Source organism: Nannobrachium achirus (assembly GCF_963921795.1).
Source record: "Nannobrachium achirus genome assembly, chromosome: 14".
Classification (NCBI taxonomy): domain Eukaryota; kingdom Metazoa; phylum Chordata; class Actinopteri; order Myctophiformes; family Myctophidae; genus Nannobrachium; species Nannobrachium achirus.
In genome coordinates this window covers 16330276-16353754 of record NC_137821.1, presented here as the reverse complement: position 1 = coordinate 16353754, position 23479 = coordinate 16330276, and the positions used below count along the sequence as shown (strand labels likewise).

The window sequence follows — 23479 nt, the reverse complement described above, 5'->3', positions numbered from 1 at the left end:
CGTGGCCATACAAATCATTGAACGCAGTACTTGCGCACTCTGCTGGCGCTAGTAATTACTGTACTAAAACAAGATACTGGGTAACAGGTTTAAGAAAAAAAAGTATTTTAGTGGGTAACGGGTTTAAGAAAAAAAATTAAACCTCGGTTCGAAGTGAAGCGGTGAATTTTTGAGCGGTGGTAAACCGCTCCATAGAGTGGCTGTGCGTGTGTCTGTAGCCTTTTTCCTCAGCGTTTTGCCATAGCAAAATGTGTGTACGTAGCATCATGTTTGTCTAGTGATGTCATATGTCGTATGTCTGTAGCCTTTTTCCTCAGCGTTTTTCCATAGCAAAACGTGTGTGTGTAGCTTAGCCTGTACATCCTAGACTCAAATCCTAGTCTGAAGACGTTATGCAAGCACGACCACCGCTCACTTTACATTGGGTGTGATTTTTATTCTATGTGTTCTAGAGCTATGAAATCTGTGTTCTAGATCTATACATTCTGTGTTCTAGATCTATACTTTCTATGTGCTTTAGTTCTATATTTTTATGATGAATGAATGATTTTGTCTGGAGGGCCAAATTGTCATGAGAAGCTTGACCAATCCTCAATTCTGCATTCACGGGACATGTACGGGACAGACAAAGCCACTCCTTTGGCATAGATTCCAAAGGAGTGGCTTTGTCTGCCCCGGAATCCTCAAAAAAAACATGTACGGGACAGACAAAGACACTCCTTGGAAGCGGCTTTCACCCCTTCAAAAAGTAAAAGCTTTCATTCATACTTATTATACAAATATTCAAATATTTAACGATAATAACATTTCAAAGAACCACAGCAGCAACAGAGGCCTGGTCCCTGGTTAGTTAGTGACGTAAGCGCAATGTAACAACGATGTCATAGGTTTTGATGCGATAGGCTATAAAGGCAATTGTTTATCATACGGTAAGTATCTCAGAGTGTTGTGGATAACATAAGAATGGCTGAGATTCTAGAGCTAGACACACTGTCTGAGAACAAGAAGGGGGTGAAGACAAAAAAGGTCAAAGATCCCAAGGATGTATCTGTGGAGAGTATATACCAAAAGAAGACTCAGATTGAGCACATTCTGCTCAGGCCGGACTCCTACATTGGTTCTGTGGAACCTGTCACACAGCAAATGTGGGTGTATGATAAAGAGGTGGGACTGAACTGCCGTGATGTAACATTTGTACCAGGGCTCTACAAGATCTTTGATGAGATCCTTGTGAATGCTGCTGACAATAAGCAAAGGGACGTGAAAATGTCCTGCATCAAGATCAACATTGACACTGAGAACAACATTATCAGCGTGTGGAACAACGGGAAGGGTATCCCTGTAGTGGAGCACAAGGTGGAGAAGGTCTATGTGCCAGCTCTCATTTTTGGACAGCTGCTCACCTCAAGTAACTATAATGATGATGAGAAGAAGGTCACAGGTGGACGTAATGGATATGGTGCTAAGTTATGCAACATCTTCAGCACCAAATTTACCGTAGAGACTTCCTGCAAGCAATCCAAGAGGACTTTCAAGCAGACCTGGTACGACAACATGGGTCGTGCTGGGGAGTCTAAGATAAAACCTTTCGATGGAGAGGAGTACACCTGCATCACCTTCCAGCCTGATCTGCCCAAGTTTAAAATGTCTGTCCTGGAAAGTGACACAGTGGCCCTCATGACCAGGAGAGCCTATGACATTGCTGGCACCTGCAAAGGGGTGAGTGTGTTCTTTAATGGCAAGCAACTGCCTGTGACAGGTTTCCGTAACTACATAGACTTGTACGTAAAGGACAAGGTGGACGAGCTCGGCGGGCCCCTCACCGTGATCCATGACGTGGTCAATGCACGCTGGGAGGTGTGCCTCACCATGAGTGAGAAGGGCTTCCAACAAGTCAGCTTTGTCAACAGTATCGCCACCACTAAGGGAGGGAGGCACATAGACTACTTGGCTGACCAGTTGGTGTCCATGCTCATGGAGGTGGTGATGAAGCAGAACAAAGCCGGTGTAGCCATCAAGCCTTTCCAGGTGAAGAACCACATGTGGCTGTTTGTCAACTGCCTGATTGATAACCCCACGTTTGACTCCCAGACTAAAGAAAACATGACTCTCCAGCAGAGGAATTTTGGATCAACCTGTATTCTGAGTGACAAGTTCATCAAACAGGCCACATCCTCTGGGATCGTGGAGAGAATCATGAGCTGGGTGAAGTTCAAGGCTCAGTCACAACTCAATAAGAAGTGCTCAACTGTCAAACACAATAAAATCAAGGGTGTGCCCAAGTTGGATGACGCCAATGATGCAGGTGGGAGAAACTCCATTAGCTGCACTCTAATCCTTACCGAGGGAGACTCGGCTAAGACACTGGCTGTGGCCGGGCTGGGGATGGTGGGCAGGGACAGCTACGGAGTCTTCCCTCTCAGGGGCAAAATGTTAAATGTTAGGGAGGCTACTCAAAAACAGATTTTGGAGAACTCAGAGGTCAACAACATCATCAAGATCCTGGGCCTCCAATACGAGAAGAATTACAGTGACCCCGAGTCTTTGAAGACCCTGCGTTACGGCAAGCTTATGATCATGACAGACCAGGATCAGGATGGGTCCCACATCAAGGGTCTGGTCATAAACTTCTTCCATCACTACTGGCCTGCCCTACTGCGCCACAACTTCTTGGAACAGTTCATCACCCCCATCATCAAGGCCTCTACCAAGAAATCACAACTGCCTTTCTACAGTATCCCCGAATTTGATGAGTGGAAAGAGAAGCAGCCAAACATGAAACCTTGGAAAATCAAGTACTACAAGGGTTTGGGTACCAGCACAGCCAAGGAAGCGAAAGAGTATTTCTGTGACATGCAGAGGCATCGTATTCCATTCAAATACTCTGGGCTTGCAGACGACAAGGCAATCACCCTGGCCTTTAGTAGGAAGATGGTGGAAGAGCGTAAAGAGTGGTTGACCCACTTCATGAACAACAGGCGCAAGCGTAGGGAGCAGAATCTGCCTGAGATCTACCTGTATGGTCATGTCACCAAGTCTCTCTCCTATAATGACTTTGTCAACAAGGAGCTTGTGCTCTTTTCCAACTCTGACAATGAGAGATCAATTCCGAGCCTCGTTGATGGTTTGAAGCCAGGCCAGAGGAAGGTGCTATATTGCTGTTTCAAGAGGAATGACAAGCATGAGGTGAAGGTGGCACAGTTGGCTGGTTCTATAGCTGAGAAATCAGCCTACCATCATGGCGAGACCTCTCTGATGATGACCATTGTTGGCTTGGCTCAAAACTTTGTGGGAAGCAACAACCTGAACCTGTTGCAGCCATTGGGTCAGTTTGGAACGAGGCTACACGGTGGCAAGGACAGTGCCAGTCCACGATACATCTTTACCAAGCTCAGCACACTGGCCCGTCTCGCCTTCCCCGCTGTGGACGACAACTTGCTCAAGTACAACTATGACGACAATCAGCGTGTGGAGCCAGAATGGTATATTCCCATCATTCCCACCGTGCTGGTGAACGGAAGTGATGGCATTGGCACTGGCTGGGCCAGCCATATCCCCAACTATGACATCAGGGAGATCATCAAGAACCTTCACCGCATGCTCAATGGAGATAAGCCACTGTCCATGCTTCCCAACTACAAGGGTTTCAATGGGTCAATTCAACGTTTGGATGCCAATCAGTACATGAACAGTGGAGAAGTGGCCATCATTGACTCCACCACCATTGAGATCTCTGAATTACCGGTCAAAACATGGACACAGACATATAAGGAGAACGTGTTGGAGGCCATGTTGAATGGCACAGAGAAGGTCCCGGCCCAGATCACAAACTACAAGGAGTACCACACAGACACCACGGTGCGTTTTGTGGTCAAGATGACGGAGGAGCAACTGAAGGAGGCGGTGGATGCTGGTCTCCACAAGGTCTTCAAGCTGCAAAGCACGTTCACCTGCAACTCCATGGTGCTGTTCGATCATGCTGGCAGCCTGAAAAAGTATGAGTCAGTGCAGGACATAATGAAGTCCTTCTTTGAATTGAGGATGAAGTATTATGGGTTGAGGAAGGAATGGCTGGTGGGCCTGTTGGGGGCAGAGAGTGCTCATCTCACCAACCAGGCCCGTTTCATCCTGGAGAAGATCAAAGGCACCCTGGTCATCGAGAACAAGCCAAAGAAGGAGCTAATTCGCATGCTGCAGGAGATGGGCTATGACTCGGACCCGGTCAAGGCTTGGAAAGAGAGCGAAGAAAAGAATGAGGATGAGGACATGGAGGATGGTGAAGAAGATGAGAAGCCGGAAGACAAGAATGCCCCAGACTACAACTATCTGCTAAGCATGCCCATGTGGTGCCTGACCAAAGAAAGGAAACAGGACCTGTGCAAACAGAGGGATGCCAAGATAACTGATCTCAACATAATAAAGAATAAGACTCCTTATTCCTTGTGGAAGGAAGACCTTGATGCTTTCACTAGGGAACTGGATCGTGTTGAGGAGCAGGAGAAGGAGAATGCTACCATGCCCGCTGCAAAGAGGAAGGGTGGCAAGGGTAAAGCGGCAGAGGTGAAGAAGGACTACCTGCCCACGCAACAGGGTAAACGCATAATCCCTAGCACCATGAAGGCAGATGCCAACCGAAAGGTCACCCTCCAGAAAGCGGAGGGCAGCAAAAAGTCTTTGGTGCCAAAGACAGAGAGTAAGCTCTGGTCTGATGAGTCTGGATCAGATGGTGAGATGGAGGTAGCCATGGAGACTGATGACATGGTGGTTCCCAAGGCCAAGCTCAAACACGAAACCAAAAGCGTGGCCAACAAGTACAATATCTCCAGCGGGGTGGATGTTGTTGACAACTTCGAGGCTAAAGCTCCAAAAAGGAAATCTGCCATCAGTGATGAAGGCAGCAGCATCGCAGACAACAGCGCCATGTCTGATAGAGAGGTTTACTCACATAAAGCCCCCAAAGCACCCAGAGTCACAAACAATGTGGTGACCAACGAAACTGAAAACTCTGTTGCAGAGAACTCTAACAAAAGTATCACTCATTTGATGCAGTCAAACGACTGTATGGAATGGAGCAGAAAATGGCAGAAGATTTTTGAAGGGGACGATAGTGACTGACAGCAAAGATATCTAACTAACCTTCTAACTAACCTTCAGACCCATGGTGGTCAGTTTAGTTTTTTCCATTTAGTTGTGACATATACAATGTAAAGCACATAGCTCTTAGACTAGCCTCGGAAACCCAGGCATTTTATTTTGGCGATAGGAAGAAAAAATAAAACTCTTAGACTGACAACTTCAATTGTCTTGATTGAGTAACTGCTGCTGTTTTATTAATGTTGGACTTTCTTCTGACAAATAAATTGTCAGAAAAATAAATACTGAAAGAAAAGACAAATAAAGGTAAAACCTTTTAGCAGTAATGGGGAGTGTACAGAATATGAAAGAATGTATTGAAAAGTACATACTGTATAAATTGCAACATATGTGCAATGTACAATATGTGTAGGGATTTTGTTCCACAAAAGGCGTATAAAGACAGTATATCGTCTGTTGTGAATGAAATGATACAACTTTTAATGTTATATTACTTAACTTATTTTTTGTTTTAGTTCAGGGCTCTGATAGCCTCAGGGATAAAATATTGTTCAGTCTCTGTATCTCTTGTGACACCTCATTTGTAAATTTGTAAAGTCCTGTGGCTCTTGGAGATGGATTTATTGTATCTGAATGCTGCCAAGTGTGAAGGAGAACTTGTTGGTGACCTTTCATTCAGGGTTAGGGATCTAGACTTCACCGGCTTGAAGCTCCCTGGGACATGTGATGTTGTCACAGTCGGGTCATCCATAAAGGCCCTAATGGGTGGTTGTTGGACATCTGCACTGAACCTCAGCTGACTTCAGCACATTCATGCTGAGTGCGAAATAGTATTTCTAGTGATGATTCTCATCTCAAGCTTGTGCCACTATGAGGTTGTAGAACCTGCAGTTTTTGAGTTCTCACTTCTGGCTTTGTCCGAGCTCTAAAGCATGGCCTACATCTGGCCTACATCTTGGAACAAAGTAAGTTTGTTGTAGGCCCACTAAATGTCCGGCCTCTGATGCGTGGCCAACATCTTGGAACAAAGTGCTCAAAGTTGTACGCCCAGGGTCACATTGGCCAAGCTTCGCTTAGTGAAATTAACTCATGAATAGCACCGCTCACTTCACACTAGGAGTGATTTTCAAATATTTAAATCTAATCATCACAACCCAAAATGAATAGTAACAAATAATACGTTGTCACCAGTTAACACGTATGTGGTAGCCAGTCACGTGTACTTAGTAGGATGGATTATTCCCCAGAACTGTCCAACTTCCAGCTATCTAATATGGCTAAACCATCACCTTTGCAAACAGCATTCCTTTCTAGAAAGAATTTTCTCATCAATTCAACAATTCACACAATACATTTAAATAAAATATATTAATTTGTCAACTAAATCTCTCATACATACATATATATGGCTAGCTCACCGGCACTTTCTGCCCCTACATCTTTAGTTTGTCCGCATACTGTAGGTACTGTAGGTGTGGATGCCTTCGTAATCGTTTTCAGGCTTGGAGGTCCTGGTGTCTATTGGCAGCCAGTGACCAGCTTGTCTCATCCTCCTGGCTGCATGGAAAAGGAATTCAAATTTATAAGAAGGATTCAGATACGAAGGAGAATATCCAACAAACAGATGCTTGTTGGTTAATATGCTCATCCTGGTTGATGTTTAGTACTGCACAGGACTTCTATTGACAGTCCAGCATTGACAGCCATAGAGTACAACATTCTACAATTGAAGCAAAGCTGAAATTAATGTCAAGGGAGGTCGGAGACTTCCATACACTGGCCCTACCATTTGGAGCCCTCCATGCATGTGTTATTCCTGAGGAGCTGATGAGAGTAGGGGGAGGAGCTTGTGCAAGGACCCACTGTGATTGGTAGAAGTCCCTTTAACCACCTAAACCTGACCTCAACCCTAACCCTAACCTCAGTAAAACTAACGCAGGTGAAATGCTAACCTGCCGACGCTGGTGAATGCTAACCTGGTGAAATGCTAACCTCCCGCCGCTCCACCTTAACCGAGGTGCTTTTTTGATACACTCGGACTGAAGAACCTGCAAAAAAGGGAGACACTGTCTTTTTTCAGCACAGTGCCTCATGTTGTTGAGGTCGATGGTACAGGAGGATGTTATAGATAATCACAGCAGTTTTCTTGGCATTTAGCCTGAGGCCAACCTGTGTCTGGCTGCTCCACATGGTCAGATAACAGGCAGATGTCATTCGCATAGTCCAGTCCTTTAGGGCTACAGCAGGGAGTCCCCTAGACCTTGTAGGTGTAGTGAGGCAGTTCTTGCCCCTGTCCACTGATTGCCTAACTAAGAACAGTCCAGGAGAGGAAGGGGGCGAAGGTGTCACCTTGCAACACCAAACAACTAAAATGATCTGTAAAAGCAAATTTAAAAGAAAATATTGACATTGCCTCCATTTAGAGGAGGTCTCAAACATTAGACTTTACTGCAGTTTGCTATTGGCAAGCTGAACACCTTCCAGACAGGTTTGAATTTAAAGTATACATTATGTGCATGTATTGATTTTATTACGCTGCATTTATTGTGTGAATGTATTTCTTAATAATTAGCAAAGTTGAAACCCATAAAAACGTTGAATGCAGATCTATGATCAATGTGCAATGAACCCCAAATCAACAGTGATGCTCATGCAGCTGTTGAAAGCCAGGATTGCTCTCTATGAGGAAACTGAAGAACAAATACAATGAGCTTCATGCACAGACATGAACAAATGTAGAATATTTCAGAACATACACCTGCCTTTCAGTTAAGGATGGATTGGATATTTTAAATTAGTTTGAGAACTAGGGTTGTTACAAATGGAGTTTTCAGTGGTTACGCGAATGAGGTGAAAGATTGATATACAAATGTCAAAATCAGAAGATAAACAAGGAATATGGATTTCCGTGACTTTCCATCTAGGACCATCGCAGTTCTCTATCCAGCTCTATGACGTCACAGTGTTGCAGGTTGTAGAAGCAACCGTTGCTTATAGCACAGACTGGTGAATTGGGTCGAGTGTGTGACGTCATCATGTCATAAGAGAATACTAATGCTGCCGTTATAAAAGCAGCAGACAGAAATGCATTTTCAGTCATTGGCTACAGATTATACTCACTATTGAGCTGACTTCTTAATGAGTTGACTGCTTAATACTCAAAGAAGCCATGCCACATATGAAACCGAGTGTTGTCCCACCACTGTGGAAATCATGGGACATAAAGGCACAGAAATCTGGACTACGAAGCAAAGTGTATTCCCTCAATGGAGATGAATACAAAGGGGAATGGTTGGATAACAAGAAGCACGGAAAAGGAATTCTAATTTATAAGAAGGATTCAGCTATATACGAGGGAGAATGGAAATATGGCAAACGCGATGGATATGGTATTTACAGCAAACTACTCCCAGAAACCAAAGAGTATGTAAAGAAGTACGATGGTGACTGGAAACATGGCAAGAAACACGGGTACGGGATGCTCAACTACAGTGACACATCTTCCTACGAAGGGAATTGGATCGGAGACAAAAGGAGTGGATGGGGGAAAATGCAATACGACAATGGAGACACATATTCAGGAGAGTGGCTGGATGACAAGTGCCATGGACAGGGCACGTTACTACTTGCAAATGAAAACTATTATGAAGGAACCTGGAAAGAGGGGAAGAAGCATGGATATGGAAAGTTCTACTATGTGAACAAAGGTGTTCTTTATGAGGGCTGTTGGCTGGACGGAGTCGCTAAAAGTGGCACTCTGTCTGATTTTGGAAGAGATGAAGCACCAATGCCTTCGACATATCCAATTCCAAAGCTGCACCTGCTGGATAAAACTTCGGTTTCAATAGAAGTAGCCTAGTGCTGCCCCCTGAAAGGCGACAATTTGACTCATGTGTCATGCAGAGACCCCACAGTCGACTGAGTCGTGTTTTTATTTGAATGATTTAGAGTTTGTGGAGAAGTCTTCTGGAGGAAACAGGAGACAGCAATAGACCCTTCCTACCTGGAAGAACTGCTGTTACATACTTATCTCCACCGGGTCAAAGGCCGGGCCCGGAGATTATGTTTTGTGTGTGTTTGTGTGTCCAGAGCTAATCTCACAAAACAACACCGGTCAGCATCAAACATTTTCCATTCTGAATAATTTTCCAATCCATCAATGATAACTGTATTTCATTTTTGTATTCTTCATTTCCGATTTACCATCCCTCCAGGGTATAGAGTATAGAGTGGAACTAGCCTGGGTGCAAGCTGTCCAATCCGGTGTACGGAATCTTCTACGAGCGAAAGACAGCATGTACCTTGATGCCCCTGTTTTACAATTCATCACAGACAGGCAAACAACGCACAGAACAGGCACCACATAGACAAAGACAAGACAGAGACTGCAGGCACCTATGGTGAGCACACGTGCACGTGGCAACGCAGAAACAGAGACCGCGATACCTATGACTCGCGCATGCACGGGCACCTCACACAGACAGCGACAGAGTAACAGAGACTGCCACACCCACATCTCGGCCGTGTGCGCATGCACACGTCCCACAACACAGAGAGAGACAGACACAGAACACAAGTTTGACGTTCAGATAAATAAGTACTATTGTTTGTTTTTTGAAGAAGAAAAAGAACAGAAGAATGTGAGAAGACTGGTCTTCTGCAGCATTTTTTGTTTGTATTTGTTGTTTTTTGAAGAAAAAGTGTTTGTGAAGAAGAATGTTCCGGGGGAAATGGGAAAGCACACAGCAGTGGACCTCTGGAGCGTTTTTTTTACAGTGTGGCACTCAAGGAGCTGTCTAGAAGAGGGACATCTCTCGTCTGTATCTGCGGATAATCGACCTTACCGCAGGTCCAATCAGCGCAACAGAAGTAACGACCCATATTTTTTTCACGTTTTATATTTTTTTAAATACATACTTTTAAAAGACCTTGGAGTCGTACATTATAGCTACTGTATGTCACTGATGATTTTTACGCCGTGGCTCCTATGGTGTGAGCTGTCTAGAAGAGGGGTCCTTGATAGAGGTCTGTCATAATATTTTTCACAAATTGCTAATATATTTTTTGTGTGAATGTCTTTCACCTTTTGTGAATTCAGAACCTTAGATCGACTGCCCTGCCATCCATCCTTACTTGGGAGACACATTATCAATATGATCAGAGATCCACTGGGAAGCAACCCCGTTATTATTAGACTTGTACGGCCGGACATTTGAGAGGCCAGGCCATGTTGAAAAGGTTCTATGGGCCATATTTTCGTCCATGCTAAACCCTAAACCCCTAAACTTCTTACCTTTTTTTACTATTTTGAAAAACATTTTAAAATACTTCAAATAGCCGATCTACATTGACACGTTGTGAGCTTGTAGATCAGCTATTTGAACTATTTAAAAGTGTTTTTCAAAAGAGTAAAAAAAAAGACAGAAGTTTAGGGGTTTAGGGATTATCGTTGTGAAAATAGGGCCTTAAGACTCTGTGTCAGGGCAGGGGTTAATCTCGGAAACAGTTTGACTGACCAGCGCCTCTCTTTGCACACTGCCAGTAGGCCAAGGAATTAACTTTTCGTGAATATATATTTTACATTTTAGAAGTTGGATTTCATAGGCTACTGGAATTCATTTTTCCCAATAATGTAGATGCCCGTCATAGACTGGCTACACGAAGTCTGAGATCCACATCGAAGCCATGTGTGCGGCCACACTCCATCCTCTGTCCTCCAGTGTGACTATTTGCTTTTGATGAAGGAACCGAGAATGAGGTAAGAGGAGAGTCCCCCAACCTCACTTCAAGCAAAGATCAACAAAGATACATTTCGTCTGAATGCGTGACATAACTAACGTGTTCCTTTTTTTCTCCTGTGAGAAAACTACATGAAACTATGGCGGGTATAGTCATACACATAAGTGTTTGCAATTGCACCCAGGAGCTTGGTCTATACTTTTTGAAATATCTAAAACTTTAATGAATTGATGTCAGGCTCGGATTGTCCAAATTTAGGACACAGATACACCTTAACTTATTTGACTCTCTACCATAAGTTCAGCATCAACTCGTAAGCGAGTGTTATGTGGAGTTATGACTAATGTCTACTGCTGGTCTCTTTCAGAACCAGGATATCTACAAGAGGGTCATGAAGCCTAATCCACATGATACCACCTCCATTATCAGTTCATCACCAATGGCTCTCTCTCCACCCAGTCATAATGGAACCCTCTTGACCTAGACCTATAGTATATCCTGACATAGACCTATAGTATATCCTGACAGTGCTCTTAGACCCAGCATGGACCGTTAACATTGATACATTTTGTAGCAGTTGTAACTGAACGTCAGAAGTGTACATTTTTCCTTAAGACCCACGTTGACTACCCAAGCACATTTTTATGATATGTTAATCTATCCAAGCTCGCAATTTTTTCTGATGTTAATCTAACATCACATTATTTTTATGATGTGAATATCTGCATTTACTCTTCTTACCCAGTAGTCTCAAGACATTGACTAATTTATACCTTGAGGGTGATTGTTTTGACATTGACTTTGTATGTATGTAATATAATAATGTTCTTAGAAGTGACTTATCCTATATAGATCAGGGTCTGTTGTCTTGACCCCCTCCATTTTCCCTCTACACCAAATATCTGCCTAAATAGGCAATCTACAAGCTCACAGCATGATGCGACCTATTGTGAGCTTGTAGATTGGCTATACTTGCCATGTGTTCCTGCCCAGAATAGGGACGCTAGGATTCATGCGATTATGGCATATTTTGAATGACAATTTACGCATGCATGCAGTGGTTTCTGGGGTCTACCGTCATGCTACCATGTCAGGGTGCCAGTCTCTGGGCTCTATTGTCATGCTACCATGTCAGGTAGGTCTCTTGTATTTTTGTGCTGTGTTGAAACGTATTACTTTGTCCTTTTCAGAGTGGGCTTCGGTCAGGGCTGCTTTGTGCTGCTTCAGTCGAGGTCCATTTCTTAGTGGGAGGAGCTGTGGCCTTCTGTGTCCGTCAGACGCTCATCCTCTCAAAACAGGACCTCGCACTGAAAATCGATGAATGAATGAATGAATGAATGAATGAATGAATGAATGAATGAATGACTTGTGCCAGCAGAGCGCACGGTGGTGTCTGTTTCTGCCTGACAGTACAAAGGCAGGGCCTTTAGCCAATGAAGGAGCAGCGTTCTTGTTGACGTACAACGACAGAGTGCAGTCTAGTTCATGACTCAATTAATCAACCACATAATCAATTTCACATCCAGTCATCACTTCAGGACAGGCCAAAAGAAAAACACAACTAAACAAACACTTACATGGTGCTGTGGTTCCAGCTGTCCATGTGGCTCATGCTCACAAAAGGTTGCAATACAGCCTGGCTGGGTTTGATACTAGCCTATAGCATCCACTTACAGCATTTGCAGCAGCCGTCGTGTCTTCATCATTCAGACACTTAGACGAGTGGAAGTAGAACGATGAACATCTCAAATCACTTTCCTGCTCCATAGCTCTACAACCCTGAGAACAAATGTAACAAACACACTTTCAGATAACAAATGAGACGTAAAACAAATTGCTTTGATTCAAAGACAACCTTGAGAAATGTCCTCACATTCAAGTGTGTGTTTGTAGCTTGAACCTCCAAATGCGCTGGGTGTTTGGTGAAGTTTGGTGAGTCTTAGCTTCAGCACAGAGTGAATAGTCAAGTGCAATAAACACAATATCAAATCATTCATAATGTTTATTAATGTGGTTGCTATAGGCAACACACTATTGTTCCCGGTCCAGCAAAGTGAACCTGAACATTAAAGTCAAGCTTTTGGTCATGCCTAACCCAGAGGGCGATATTTACCCAGGTAACATGTCATTAGGTCGAACTCCCTTTTGTCCGACCACCTAAACCTAACCTTAATCCTAAACCTAACACTAACACTAACCCTAACCCTAACCTCAGTCGACCCAACAGGAGTTCGACCTATGGGGCAGTCCCCATTTACCCAAAACCTTGGCAAAATGACTCCTGTGGATTAAACTATATGGATGACCTCATATCACTCTCAGCTCATTGTCAACACAATTGACAAGCATATTTTACTCTGTTTGTTATGGTGTAACTCAATGGTTCTCAAACCTTATTGGTTGCAGTATGCCCTTATACTGATTTTTGAAGCCAAGTAGCCTCTTTCCCTCACTACAGCGTTTTGCTTATAAAATGTACATCAAAAGTCCAGTTCCCATGCCAATATGGTCAGAATAAAAATAGCATAATGGCAAATAAACATTGCTTTCTGTTTCTGTACAGTTGTACTAGTCAAGGTATTGATGTCATTTGGTTTAACAATTTACAGATGAGAATCTTCACAAAAAAACTACCCATTATTACCCATAACAGTAAAATACATATTCCCATTTCTCCTGTACCCCCTGCAGTACCCCCGCGTACCCCTAGGGGTACACGTATCCCCACTTGAGAAACACTGGTGTAACTGCATCCACTAACTTAAATCAACCCTGCTAATGCAAGGTGCAAGACCCCAATGCCCTGCAGACCCCATCCTAAGAAAATGAGGGGACTGAGGAAGGGATAGATCTTGTGTCTTACAAGAAAAGCACAAGCATAAATGTTGCAACATTAAAAATCATCATGGTGAATAGTGTCAGGCAACAAATTAGGCCTTCAGTGTTCAGTCTATTGTGAAATCGAACAAAATTTGTTTTGAGGTATCTGTGCAGATTTACATCTATTGTATGGATTGTATGGATCACAGCATGGCTCTGAAAGCTGCCTATAATTTCATTATTTGTCAGGGACAAAGCACATTAATCAACATGTCAGTTCTCACATCAATGTAAATGAGCCAGAGTTAGCCATAAGCTAATTTTCATCTGTAGTCCCTGGCCCTGGGCAGGCTGTACAAAAGTGGTGATAAGGCTATCCATACAAAAACATGGACATTACCCATAATTATAAGTTTGACTTGCTTTAAGCCACCTCTTAAGTTTGAAATTGGGAATAATAAGATAGTAAATAGATAGTAAGTAAATGGGTCTGGTCTGTGAGTCTGCGTGTGTCTGCATATCAGTTTGTCCAGAGCTACTTGCAAACCACTGGACCAATCCACATATGTTTTATACCTTTTTGTGCTGTACAAGCTGCTCCTATGTTTCACTTTGTGTGTTTTAGTCACTTTGTGTGTATTAGTAAGGATCGCCATGTAAGGAGATCTGTGCTCGTACACATAAAGTAACTGACGTCACGTACAGAACGGTCCATACAAGGGGATATGCACCGCTCAATTACAAGGACTGACAGATACAGAGATGTCCATATATGGGCATAAAAGGGAAAAGGACTGGCAGATACAGAGATCTCCATATATGGGCATATCAGTCAGATCGGCTGTGCAACGTAAGCATGATGGCATAGTGGCCTAAACTCTAGATGTGGCATAAACTCTAGATGGCATAGTGGCCTAAACTCTAGATGTGAGGGGCTGGACCATAGAGTTATAATATACCTCTATGTATCTAGATGGCGGACTGCCCCGCCCCCAGGCCCCAGCTATTCATTTCAATGAAAGTTGCTCAGTGGAGTTTTTTGAATCACCCGGAAGAACCCGGAAGAAAAGGTATAAAACATATGTGGATTGGTCCAGTGGTTTGCAAGTAGCTCTGGACAAACTGATATGCAGACACACGCAGACTCACAGACCAGACCCATTTACTTACTATCTATTTACTATCTTATTATTCCCAATTTCAAATTTAAGAGGTGGCTTAAAGCAAGTCACCCGGAAGAACGTTCTACTTTCTGGTTGGCTCCAAGCCTCCATTGTTGGAGCCAATAGCTAGCGCTGCAGATTATAGAAGCAAAGAAACACAGGCATTCGTTTTTTAAATGCATAAGTGTTGCTATCACAGATTTGACCACCAGGCGATGGCTGCTTCGCTGTTCTACCGCGGTTCTGGAGGCATGGGCTGCACAGGGCTCAAACCTCTACTGCTCATATATGGGATTATACTGATTACATCAGGGATCTCCATATATGGGCATAAAAAGGACAAGGACTGACAGATAGAGATCTCCATATATGGACATATAATGATAACGTCAGGGCACTCCATACATGGGCATAAAAGGGACAAGGACTGACAGATACAGAGATCTCCATATATGGACATATAATGATGACGTCAGGGCACTCCATACATGGGCATAAAAGGGACAAGGACTGACAGATACAGAGATCTCCATATATGGGCATATAAGGGACAATGACTGACTGAAACAGAGATCTCCTTATATGGGCATATTAGTCGGATCGGCAGGCACCATTGTATATGAGCATACAAGGGACACAGGCAGAAAGATAGACATGACATCCATATGGACATAGATTGTTAAAAAGGCCATGCGTCCATGTTTGTTTATATCAGGTTGCTATGGTTACCATGATGTCAGACTGACATTGAACTCTACGTATATTTGGGCGTGACATCACTGTGACTCACTGTGACATCACTCATCATAGACAGCATATAAATACGTCATACTATCCAGGACTCTCCATCAGAGCAAGACAAACTCTTTAGACCATGGCTCCTCTGTATGTTTTCTTCATTCTCTTGGGATTTCTACTCCCCACGTCCTACAGCACATCCAACACTGACTTCTGCATTCCGCGAAAGACTGTCACCTACCAGAACGAGCTGAAGATGTTCAGAGAGGAGGGGATCTGGAACTACACCACCATGCTTATGAGAGAGGATTTGGGTCTGCTGCTTCTTGGGTCCAGAGAAGCAATCTATGCCCTGGATATCGACAACATCGCTGATAAGAAAGCTGCAGTTTATTGGCCAGTTACCGAAGCAGAACAGAGGGAGTGTTCATTCAAGGGAAAAGATGCTGAGGTGGAATGCCGTAACTACATTCGGACGCTGCACACACTGGACGGTGACAAGGAGAATGACCCCAGAATGTATGTTTGTGGAACAAATGCTTTTAAGCCCACCTGCAGTCACATGATGTATTCTGATGGACAGTTGAGTTTGGAGGGAAAGCTGGAGGATGGGAAGGGCAAGTGTCCCTTTGATCCTTTCCAAAGACACTCTTCCCTCAGGGTTGGAACCGATCAGTATTCTGCCACAGCAGTCAACTTCCTGGCTTATGAACACCGGTTCACAAGGTTCGGCAGCTCAAGCTCAGCTCTCCAAACTGTGCCGAGCAGCTCTTGGCTCAGTGACCCTGACTTCATCCACATGGACTTTGTGCGTGAAAGCCTTGGCAGTCCAGATGGTGACGATGATAAGGTCTACTTGTTCTTCACAGAGAATGCAGAGGAATATGACTTCTCCAGCAAACTCACAGTGTCACGGGTGGCTCGTGTCTGCAAGGGGGATATTGGAGGTGCGCGGACACTGCAGAAGAAATGGACGTCGTTCCAGAAGGCACGCCTGGACTGCCCCATCCCTGAGCACAGCCTCCTGCCTTCCATTGTCCAGGATGCGTTCCTGCTGGAACACAAAAACCAGAACGAGGGCATCTTCTATGCTGTCTTTACACCTCAGTCGGGCTCACCAGATATGTCTGCAGTGTGTGCATACAGTGTGTCTGCCATTGGAAAGGTTTTCAATGAGGGGAAGTTTATGTCACGCGAAGTCTTGAATGGTGAGTTTAAGTGGGTGACGTACAAGGGTAAGGTGCCTGATCCCAGACCAGGAGCTTGCATCAACGATGATGCTCGAAAAAAGGGGATTACTTCTTGGGATCTTCCAGACAAAACCCTGGAGTTCATCAGAGATCGTCCCCTCATGGACGAGACTGTTCGGCCACTCAATGGGGGCCCCCTGGTGGTGAAAAGGGGGCCTTTGTTGACTCGGATTGTAGTGGACAGTGTATTGGCACTAGATGGTGAGAGATACCCTGTCATGTTCATTGGCACTGAAAACGGCTACATTCAGAAGGCTGTGAACTACGCCGGGGAGATGTTCATCATTGAGGAGATTCAGCTGTATGAGGACCCCAATCCCATCAGGACTCTGCGTCTCTCTTCCGCCAAGGGCCAGCTGTACGCAGGATCAGAGTTTGGTGCTGTTCAGATGCCGGTCAGTAACTGCGGTCGCTATGAGTCCTGTGTGGACTGTGTCCTGGCCAGAGACCCCTACTGTGCCTGGGACTCCTCCTCAGACCGCTGCCGCCTAGTCTCCAGCTTGGCGTCTTCCTCTGACACTGCCATTCAGAGTCTGAGCGGAGACACTTCACAATGTCCTCTTCCAGAGCAGGAAGAGCTGGTGGTTGAAGACGTCATCCTGGTTCCAGGGAACAACATTGTGCTGCCCTGCCAGCCAGACTCCAACCTGGCACAGGTCCACTGGCGATTGTCAGACCAAATACTTCACTCCGACAGCAGCAAATACTACATCTACGGTGGATTCCTCCTCATTCGAGACGCCTCAGAATCAGATGCTGGCTTGTACACCTGTGTCTCCTCAGAACAGGTCAACAAGAGAGACTACAACAGAACCATGGCAGTTTATCGATTAGCAACAACATCAACAACACCAATGACAACAACGACAACGACAACAACACCAACACCAACACCAACAGAAACAGAAACAGAAACAACAACAGCAACTTGCAACTGCTGGGTGGCTGTGCTCCCTCTGTGCCTTGTTAACCTTACCATTGTTTTAATGTGGATCCTTTTCCGGTGCTTGGGTTATCGTCTTCAGGTACAGAGAACTGAAGACGATAGGCCCCCGAATCCCATTCCAGGCAGCAGCACATGCACTGCCAATAATCACAATGTGGATTTAGTTGAAGTAGTAGTATGAAGTTGTGCAGATGACAAGGAATTGATTTGATTAGATGTATTTGATTTGCACAACAGTATATATAGTATCGGTTCCTCACTGCTTACATAACACAATTTGAATTATTATATTAAAAACCAACAAAACAAACAAAAAGTAAAAAGTAAAAGAGTACAACAAAAAATATAAAAGTATACTGTGCAAAAAAAGACAAAAACAGAACAAAAACAAAAAACAGTTTTAGACAAAGCAAAGACAATGACCTGCAACCCGAGCAGACTGCAGAGCACATAATCACCACCTGTCCTCTGTACAGACCTCCTTCAGAGGCCGGCCTCTTCCAAGTGGGACCAGAGACGAGGGCGTGGCTTTCCAACACTGAGCTGGACATATGACGAAGATACACGAAAGAAGAAGAAGAAGAGAAGAAGCTAGCGCAGGAGTCGGCAACCCAAAATGTTGAAAGAGTCATATTGGACCAAAAAAAACTAAAAACAAATCTGTCTGGAGCCGCAAAAAATTAAAAGACATATATATGCCTTATACTGTATGAAAGCAACACATGCTCTAAGTGTCTGTATTAGCTATTTTAGCCTACTATCAAAATGACTAAGTAGGCTACAAATAGATAATGAGCGTTCATGATTAAATGTTTATTTTCCCTGCAGCGCATCGGAGAGAATGTTGAAATTTAATATTTATTCTACACATTTTTATAGCATTGGAAAATGTTAAGAATGTTTGTGTCATGTCTGTCCTCCTACAAAAAAACATATTAAAACAAAAATATATTTTCCCCCCATCTTTTTCCATTTTCATAATATTGTTGAAAAGGCTCCAGGGAGCCACTAGGGCGGCGCTTAAAGAGCCGCATGCGGCTTTAGAGCCGCTAGGGGAACAGTTAAGTGAACCAATTGATTTAATGTTTTATTTTATAAAATAATCGATTAATAATCAATCCCTTATTTGGGCATGTCATAGTTAAAACATTTAAATTCTTTTGAAAATAGACGATCTACAAGCTCACAATTATTTATATTTTGCCATTTCTAAACCATTTAAGTGCTATTTTATACAACAGTGTGATGCAAAAAGTGTGAGATTACCTTGTACTAAGTTTTCTTATGTCGTTCCAATGATCTGTATGACTATATACAGCATACACAGACCTTTCTGTATGGGTTTCCAGATTAAGATTTTATTTCATTTTTAAGATGGCTCAGGGGCCACTCAGCAAAATACCACAAATCAAGTGCAGCAAGCTAAAAATTACAGTCCTATTTTGGACGTTTAGACAATGATTTTGTAACACACTACATGGCTAGTCTAAGAATGACAATCTATAAGGCTAAACCTAACTGAACAAAAAGATTTTATTTAGTATATTGTATACGTTTTTGTTTTGTCTGAACTTTGAGTGTGGTCTTTTGTTGTATTGTATATGTTGTCTTGTATGTCTTTAAAAAAAAAAAAAAAATAAATAAAAAAAAATGTTTCTTAGGGGTTCTGGAGAGAAACTGAAAAATTACATCAGAAATGGTTTGTCCACACTGAAGTGAAAGTAGAACATATATATATTTGTGACCATGACAGGCTGCATAGACACGCCAAAGGGGCCTCAGGTTGAATAGCGCTATATCCTCACCCTATACCTACCCTCTCACACAAACTAACTTCATGTCCTCAGCTTTTCTCATAATATACGAACAAGTCTTGGTTTACTGTATGCCCTGAATTTCAAATAAACAAAACTGTGCAAAAAAAACCTTCATGTCCTCTTTGATTACGTCCATAAATCTCCTCTTTGGTCTTCCTCTCGGCCTCCTGCCTGGCAGTTCCAACCTCAGCATCCTTCTACAGATATACTCACTATCTCTCTGTACATGTCCAAACCATCTCAGTCTGGCCTCTCTGGCTTTATTTGAAAATATCGAACGTGCACTTATCCCTCTGATGTACTCCTTCCTGATCCTATCAATCCCTCTCACTCCCAGAGAGAACCTCAACATTTAAGTCTCTGCTACCCAGCTTTGCTTTATAATTAACTCAAACTATATCACCCGTTCTATACTGGCCCCTCCTTTTCCCCTCTACACGCTCAATCTTTACGTGAAGCCACACATCGACATCGTGCAGTGACACATGGCCTAGGGATGCTAGGGTTAATAATACGCTTCATTTATACAGTATAGTATTGTTCAGAGTTAGAAAGTGCTGAACAGGAAAATTAACAATGAAGCAATAAAATGATATTCACTTACCTGTACATCTTATACGGGCCACTACACTTTGCTTCAGCGGCCGTACATGCAGATCCAAAGTCAATGAGCGTGGGGGTCCCACATGATTTTGGGGGGGTCCCTAGAGGGCAGTGAAGTGACGATTTAAGAACCTTTAAGACCTGCAGTATTTTTCTAAAAATAAGATAGTAGTTTACAAAGGGCTAATCAGGAAAATATGTTACAAAAACAGCAATATGTTGTCAGGCTTCAGATCTGGGCGGATGATTCCTCTCTTAGCATCTACATTTTGCTGCAGCCACATGCAACATATTGGTTCTGAGACATTTCCATGCAGAGCACCCCCAATATAGCCAAAGCCTCTGGCCGCACCCCCAAACAATCACATTTGTATTCCATTTGGTCCCTCTGGCAGCCTCCACTTTAAAAGCCTGTGACCTGGAAACAATTGCAGTATGTGGTTCTCGAGTTTGATGAAGTCAGACAAGTTAAGTTCCATCACTATTACAACACAAACTTCTAACAGCTTGCTGTATGCCACTATAGCTGGGGGAGAGACTGCATGTGCAGCCTTCAGAATTTAAAAGCCAGTCCACTGAAAGAGGAAGACGTGGAAGCAACAAACTTACGTAGGCCTACATTTGTCTGGATCAAAACACTGCAGCTGCAGCATTTTGAGGATCTGAAATAAAATGAATGAGAATGCTGAGATGAAAAGATTATATCACATTGGTTTTACAGTCATTTAAATATAATGTGATTAAAGACTTGTCTTATGCCATTATGTCTTTAATAATGATCATCATCATCACATTATATTCGTATTATCCAGTAGTGTGTTCTAGACTTTTTTTGAGGGCATAGGCCTACTATAATCTATGATCCGCGGCTATTCGTGTGGCCAGGGCATACGCCAGTGCATAATGCCTATCAGATACGCTACTTTGAAAGGTTCATGAGGGCATACGCTGTAAAAAAAAATGTCTTCACAGCATACTCCGTATAGTACTGTATATCTACGTGACAGGTAGAACACAGCACTGGTATTATCGGAGGAGTGGATAGAGAAACTACACCAACATTTGATTTTAAACAGACGTAAACATTGCTATAGCAACAGTCTTGTTTATGCCCGCTTTTGTCAAATATACCGATAGACAATCCATATTTGGTAACAGTTTTATTATTATTTATTTTTTTAAGATTTGTTTTTGGTCTTTTATGCCTTTATTTGATAGGACAGTAGACTGACAGGAAATGGGGGGAGAGATAGGGAGCGACACGCGGCAAAGGTCCTCCGGATCGGGAATCGAACCGGCGATGCCCACAGGCATCCATGCCTACGCGGCAATGCCCAAGTGCCATGCGCCAGGACCAGCAGGCCAGCGGGCGCCCCCATATTTGGTAACAGTTTGAGTTTAATAAAAGCAATAAATGGCCATATGTTACAATAATATTGCAGCTAAAAGCTTGATTTATGTTATGTAGCCCATTACTGCATCACACCACAAATGGTGTTTCTTAGATCTACAAGTGAAGTTATTTGTATTGCAACAACGTAAAGGCTTCTACCTCATGCTTGACTCCAGCTGGTACACTTCTCTGAGAATCATGAAAAATATCTTTATGTTCTAACTTGAACTTTCATCATTGTTGACAAAAATTGTTTTGTTGACAGCTTGCCAACGGAGGTGACCTTGGGTGGCATCCACCACGTGTAGTTTGTTTACGTTCATGTTGTGCCTTGGAAGCATGTTGCACGGTTGCTATGGTGACGCGTGTCACCACACCATATATGGTCATCATCAACAAATCAGAACTTGTCAAAAATTGTGACGTGTCGGGAGCTCCAGGAGCAATCAGGGGTTCAGAGACTTGCTCAAGGACACCTCAACACTAACTCTGGGGGAGCCTGGGATCGAACTGGGTACCTCGCGACCCATCCGGCCACTCTACCGACCTCTCTACCCCTGAGCCGCTGTCATTGTTTTTCTTCTATTCCATTGTGCCAGTCTTGAGCATGTTCTCTGTTGTCTTGCCTACACGTTTGGTTATGATTACAACAGTTTTTGAAGCGGCGAAAGCCGCTTTCAAGGAGTGGCTTTGTGTGTCCCGTACTGTACATGTCCATATATGGTCATTCCAGTCCAGAATGAACAGGCTTCGTCTGTCCCGTAAATGTCCCGTGCATGCAGAATTGAGGATTGGTCAAGCTTCACATGACAATATGGCCCTCCAGATAAAACATTCATTCATTCAGAATTCATAAAGCACATAGAAAGTATAGATCTAGAACACAGAATGTATAGATCTAGAACACAGATTTCATTTCTCTAGAACACATAGAATAAGAATTCCCCGCTTCACTTCGAACCGAGGTTTGATTTTTATATATAAAGAGAATCTGCCTCCATCTCACCCTATCCTTACCTACCCTCAACCTATTACTGATTACTTGCAGATGTACATCTATTGCATGGATTCATGGATTATAGGTTTATTATTTGAGCCATCATGGCATTTTCACAGCATGGCTCTGAAAGGAGGGTCTGGTATGTTTGCATGTGTCTGCATGTCAGTTTGTCCAGAGCTACTTTTGCAAACCACTGGACCAATCCACATGTTTTGTACCTTTCTGAGTGGTGCAAACCGCTCCTATGTTTCACTTTGTGACGTATTAGTACAGATCTCCATGTAAGGAGATCCGTGCTCACAAAGTAACTGACATCACGGATAGGCCCATACAAGGAGATTTGCACCGTTCAATTACGAGGACTGACAGATACAGAGATCTCCATATATGGGCATAAAAGGGACAAGGACTGACAGATAGAGAAATCTCCATATATGGGCATATCAGTCGGATCGTAGGCGTGAGGGCCGCATTGCGGCCTAAACTCTATATAATATACCTCTATGTTTCTAGATGACAGACTGCCCCGCCCCCATTAATTTCAATGAATGTTGCTCAGTGGCGTTTGAAGCACCCGGATGGAACTTCTACTTCCTGGTTGGCTCCAATGTCGGAGCCAAGTGATAGCCAATAGCTAGCGTTTGATTATAGAAGCAAAGGTAAAGACATCAGCATTATTAGTGTTTTAATGCGGAAGTGTTGCTATCCAAGATTTGACCACCAGGCGATGGCTGCTTCGCTGTTCTACTGCGGTTCTGGGGGCTTGGGCTGCACAGAGGCCCGAACCTCTGCTGCTGCTCATATAGTAAGGGAAAGTTAGCTTCATGCTGGACCAATCTGGGAACTAAATCATTTCCAATATCTTTCTTCACAAATGTGTTCATAAAGGTGTCTACTATCACCTCTGAACTTTCTC

At 43.5% G+C, this 23479-nt stretch overlaps 3 protein-coding genes across 3 annotated transcripts; all 3 read left to right on the top strand.

Moving 5' to 3' along the window:
• Positions 1-963: 963 nt before the first annotated feature.
• LOC308297847 (DNA topoisomerase 2-alpha-like) lies at positions 964-5115 on the top strand (the record flags this gene model as incomplete). The annotated part of the gene is made up of 1 exon (XM_080741414.1): positions 964-5115. The coding sequence occupies one exon, from the start codon at positions 964-966 to the stop codon at positions 5113-5115; it is 4152 nt and encodes a 1383-aa protein (XP_080597540.1).
• A 3148-nt stretch (positions 5116-8263) lies between these two features.
• LOC308297846 (MORN repeat-containing protein 3-like) lies at positions 8264-8953 on the top strand (the record flags this gene model as incomplete). Its single annotated transcript, XM_080741413.1, has 1 exon — positions 8264-8953. One exon carries the CDS (start codon positions 8264-8266, stop codon positions 8951-8953), a length of 690 nt encoding a protein of 229 aa, XP_080597539.1.
• Positions 8954-15690: 6737 nt separating this feature from the next.
• On the top strand, positions 15691-23187 carry LOC308297844 (semaphorin-4E-like; the record flags this gene model as incomplete). The annotated part of the gene is made up of 2 exons (XM_080741411.1): positions 15691-17637; positions 23077-23187. The coding sequence occupies 2 exons, from the start codon at positions 15691-15693 to the stop codon at positions 23185-23187; spliced, it is 2058 nt and encodes a 685-aa protein (XP_080597537.1).
• Between the last annotated feature and the right edge of the window lie 292 nt (positions 23188-23479).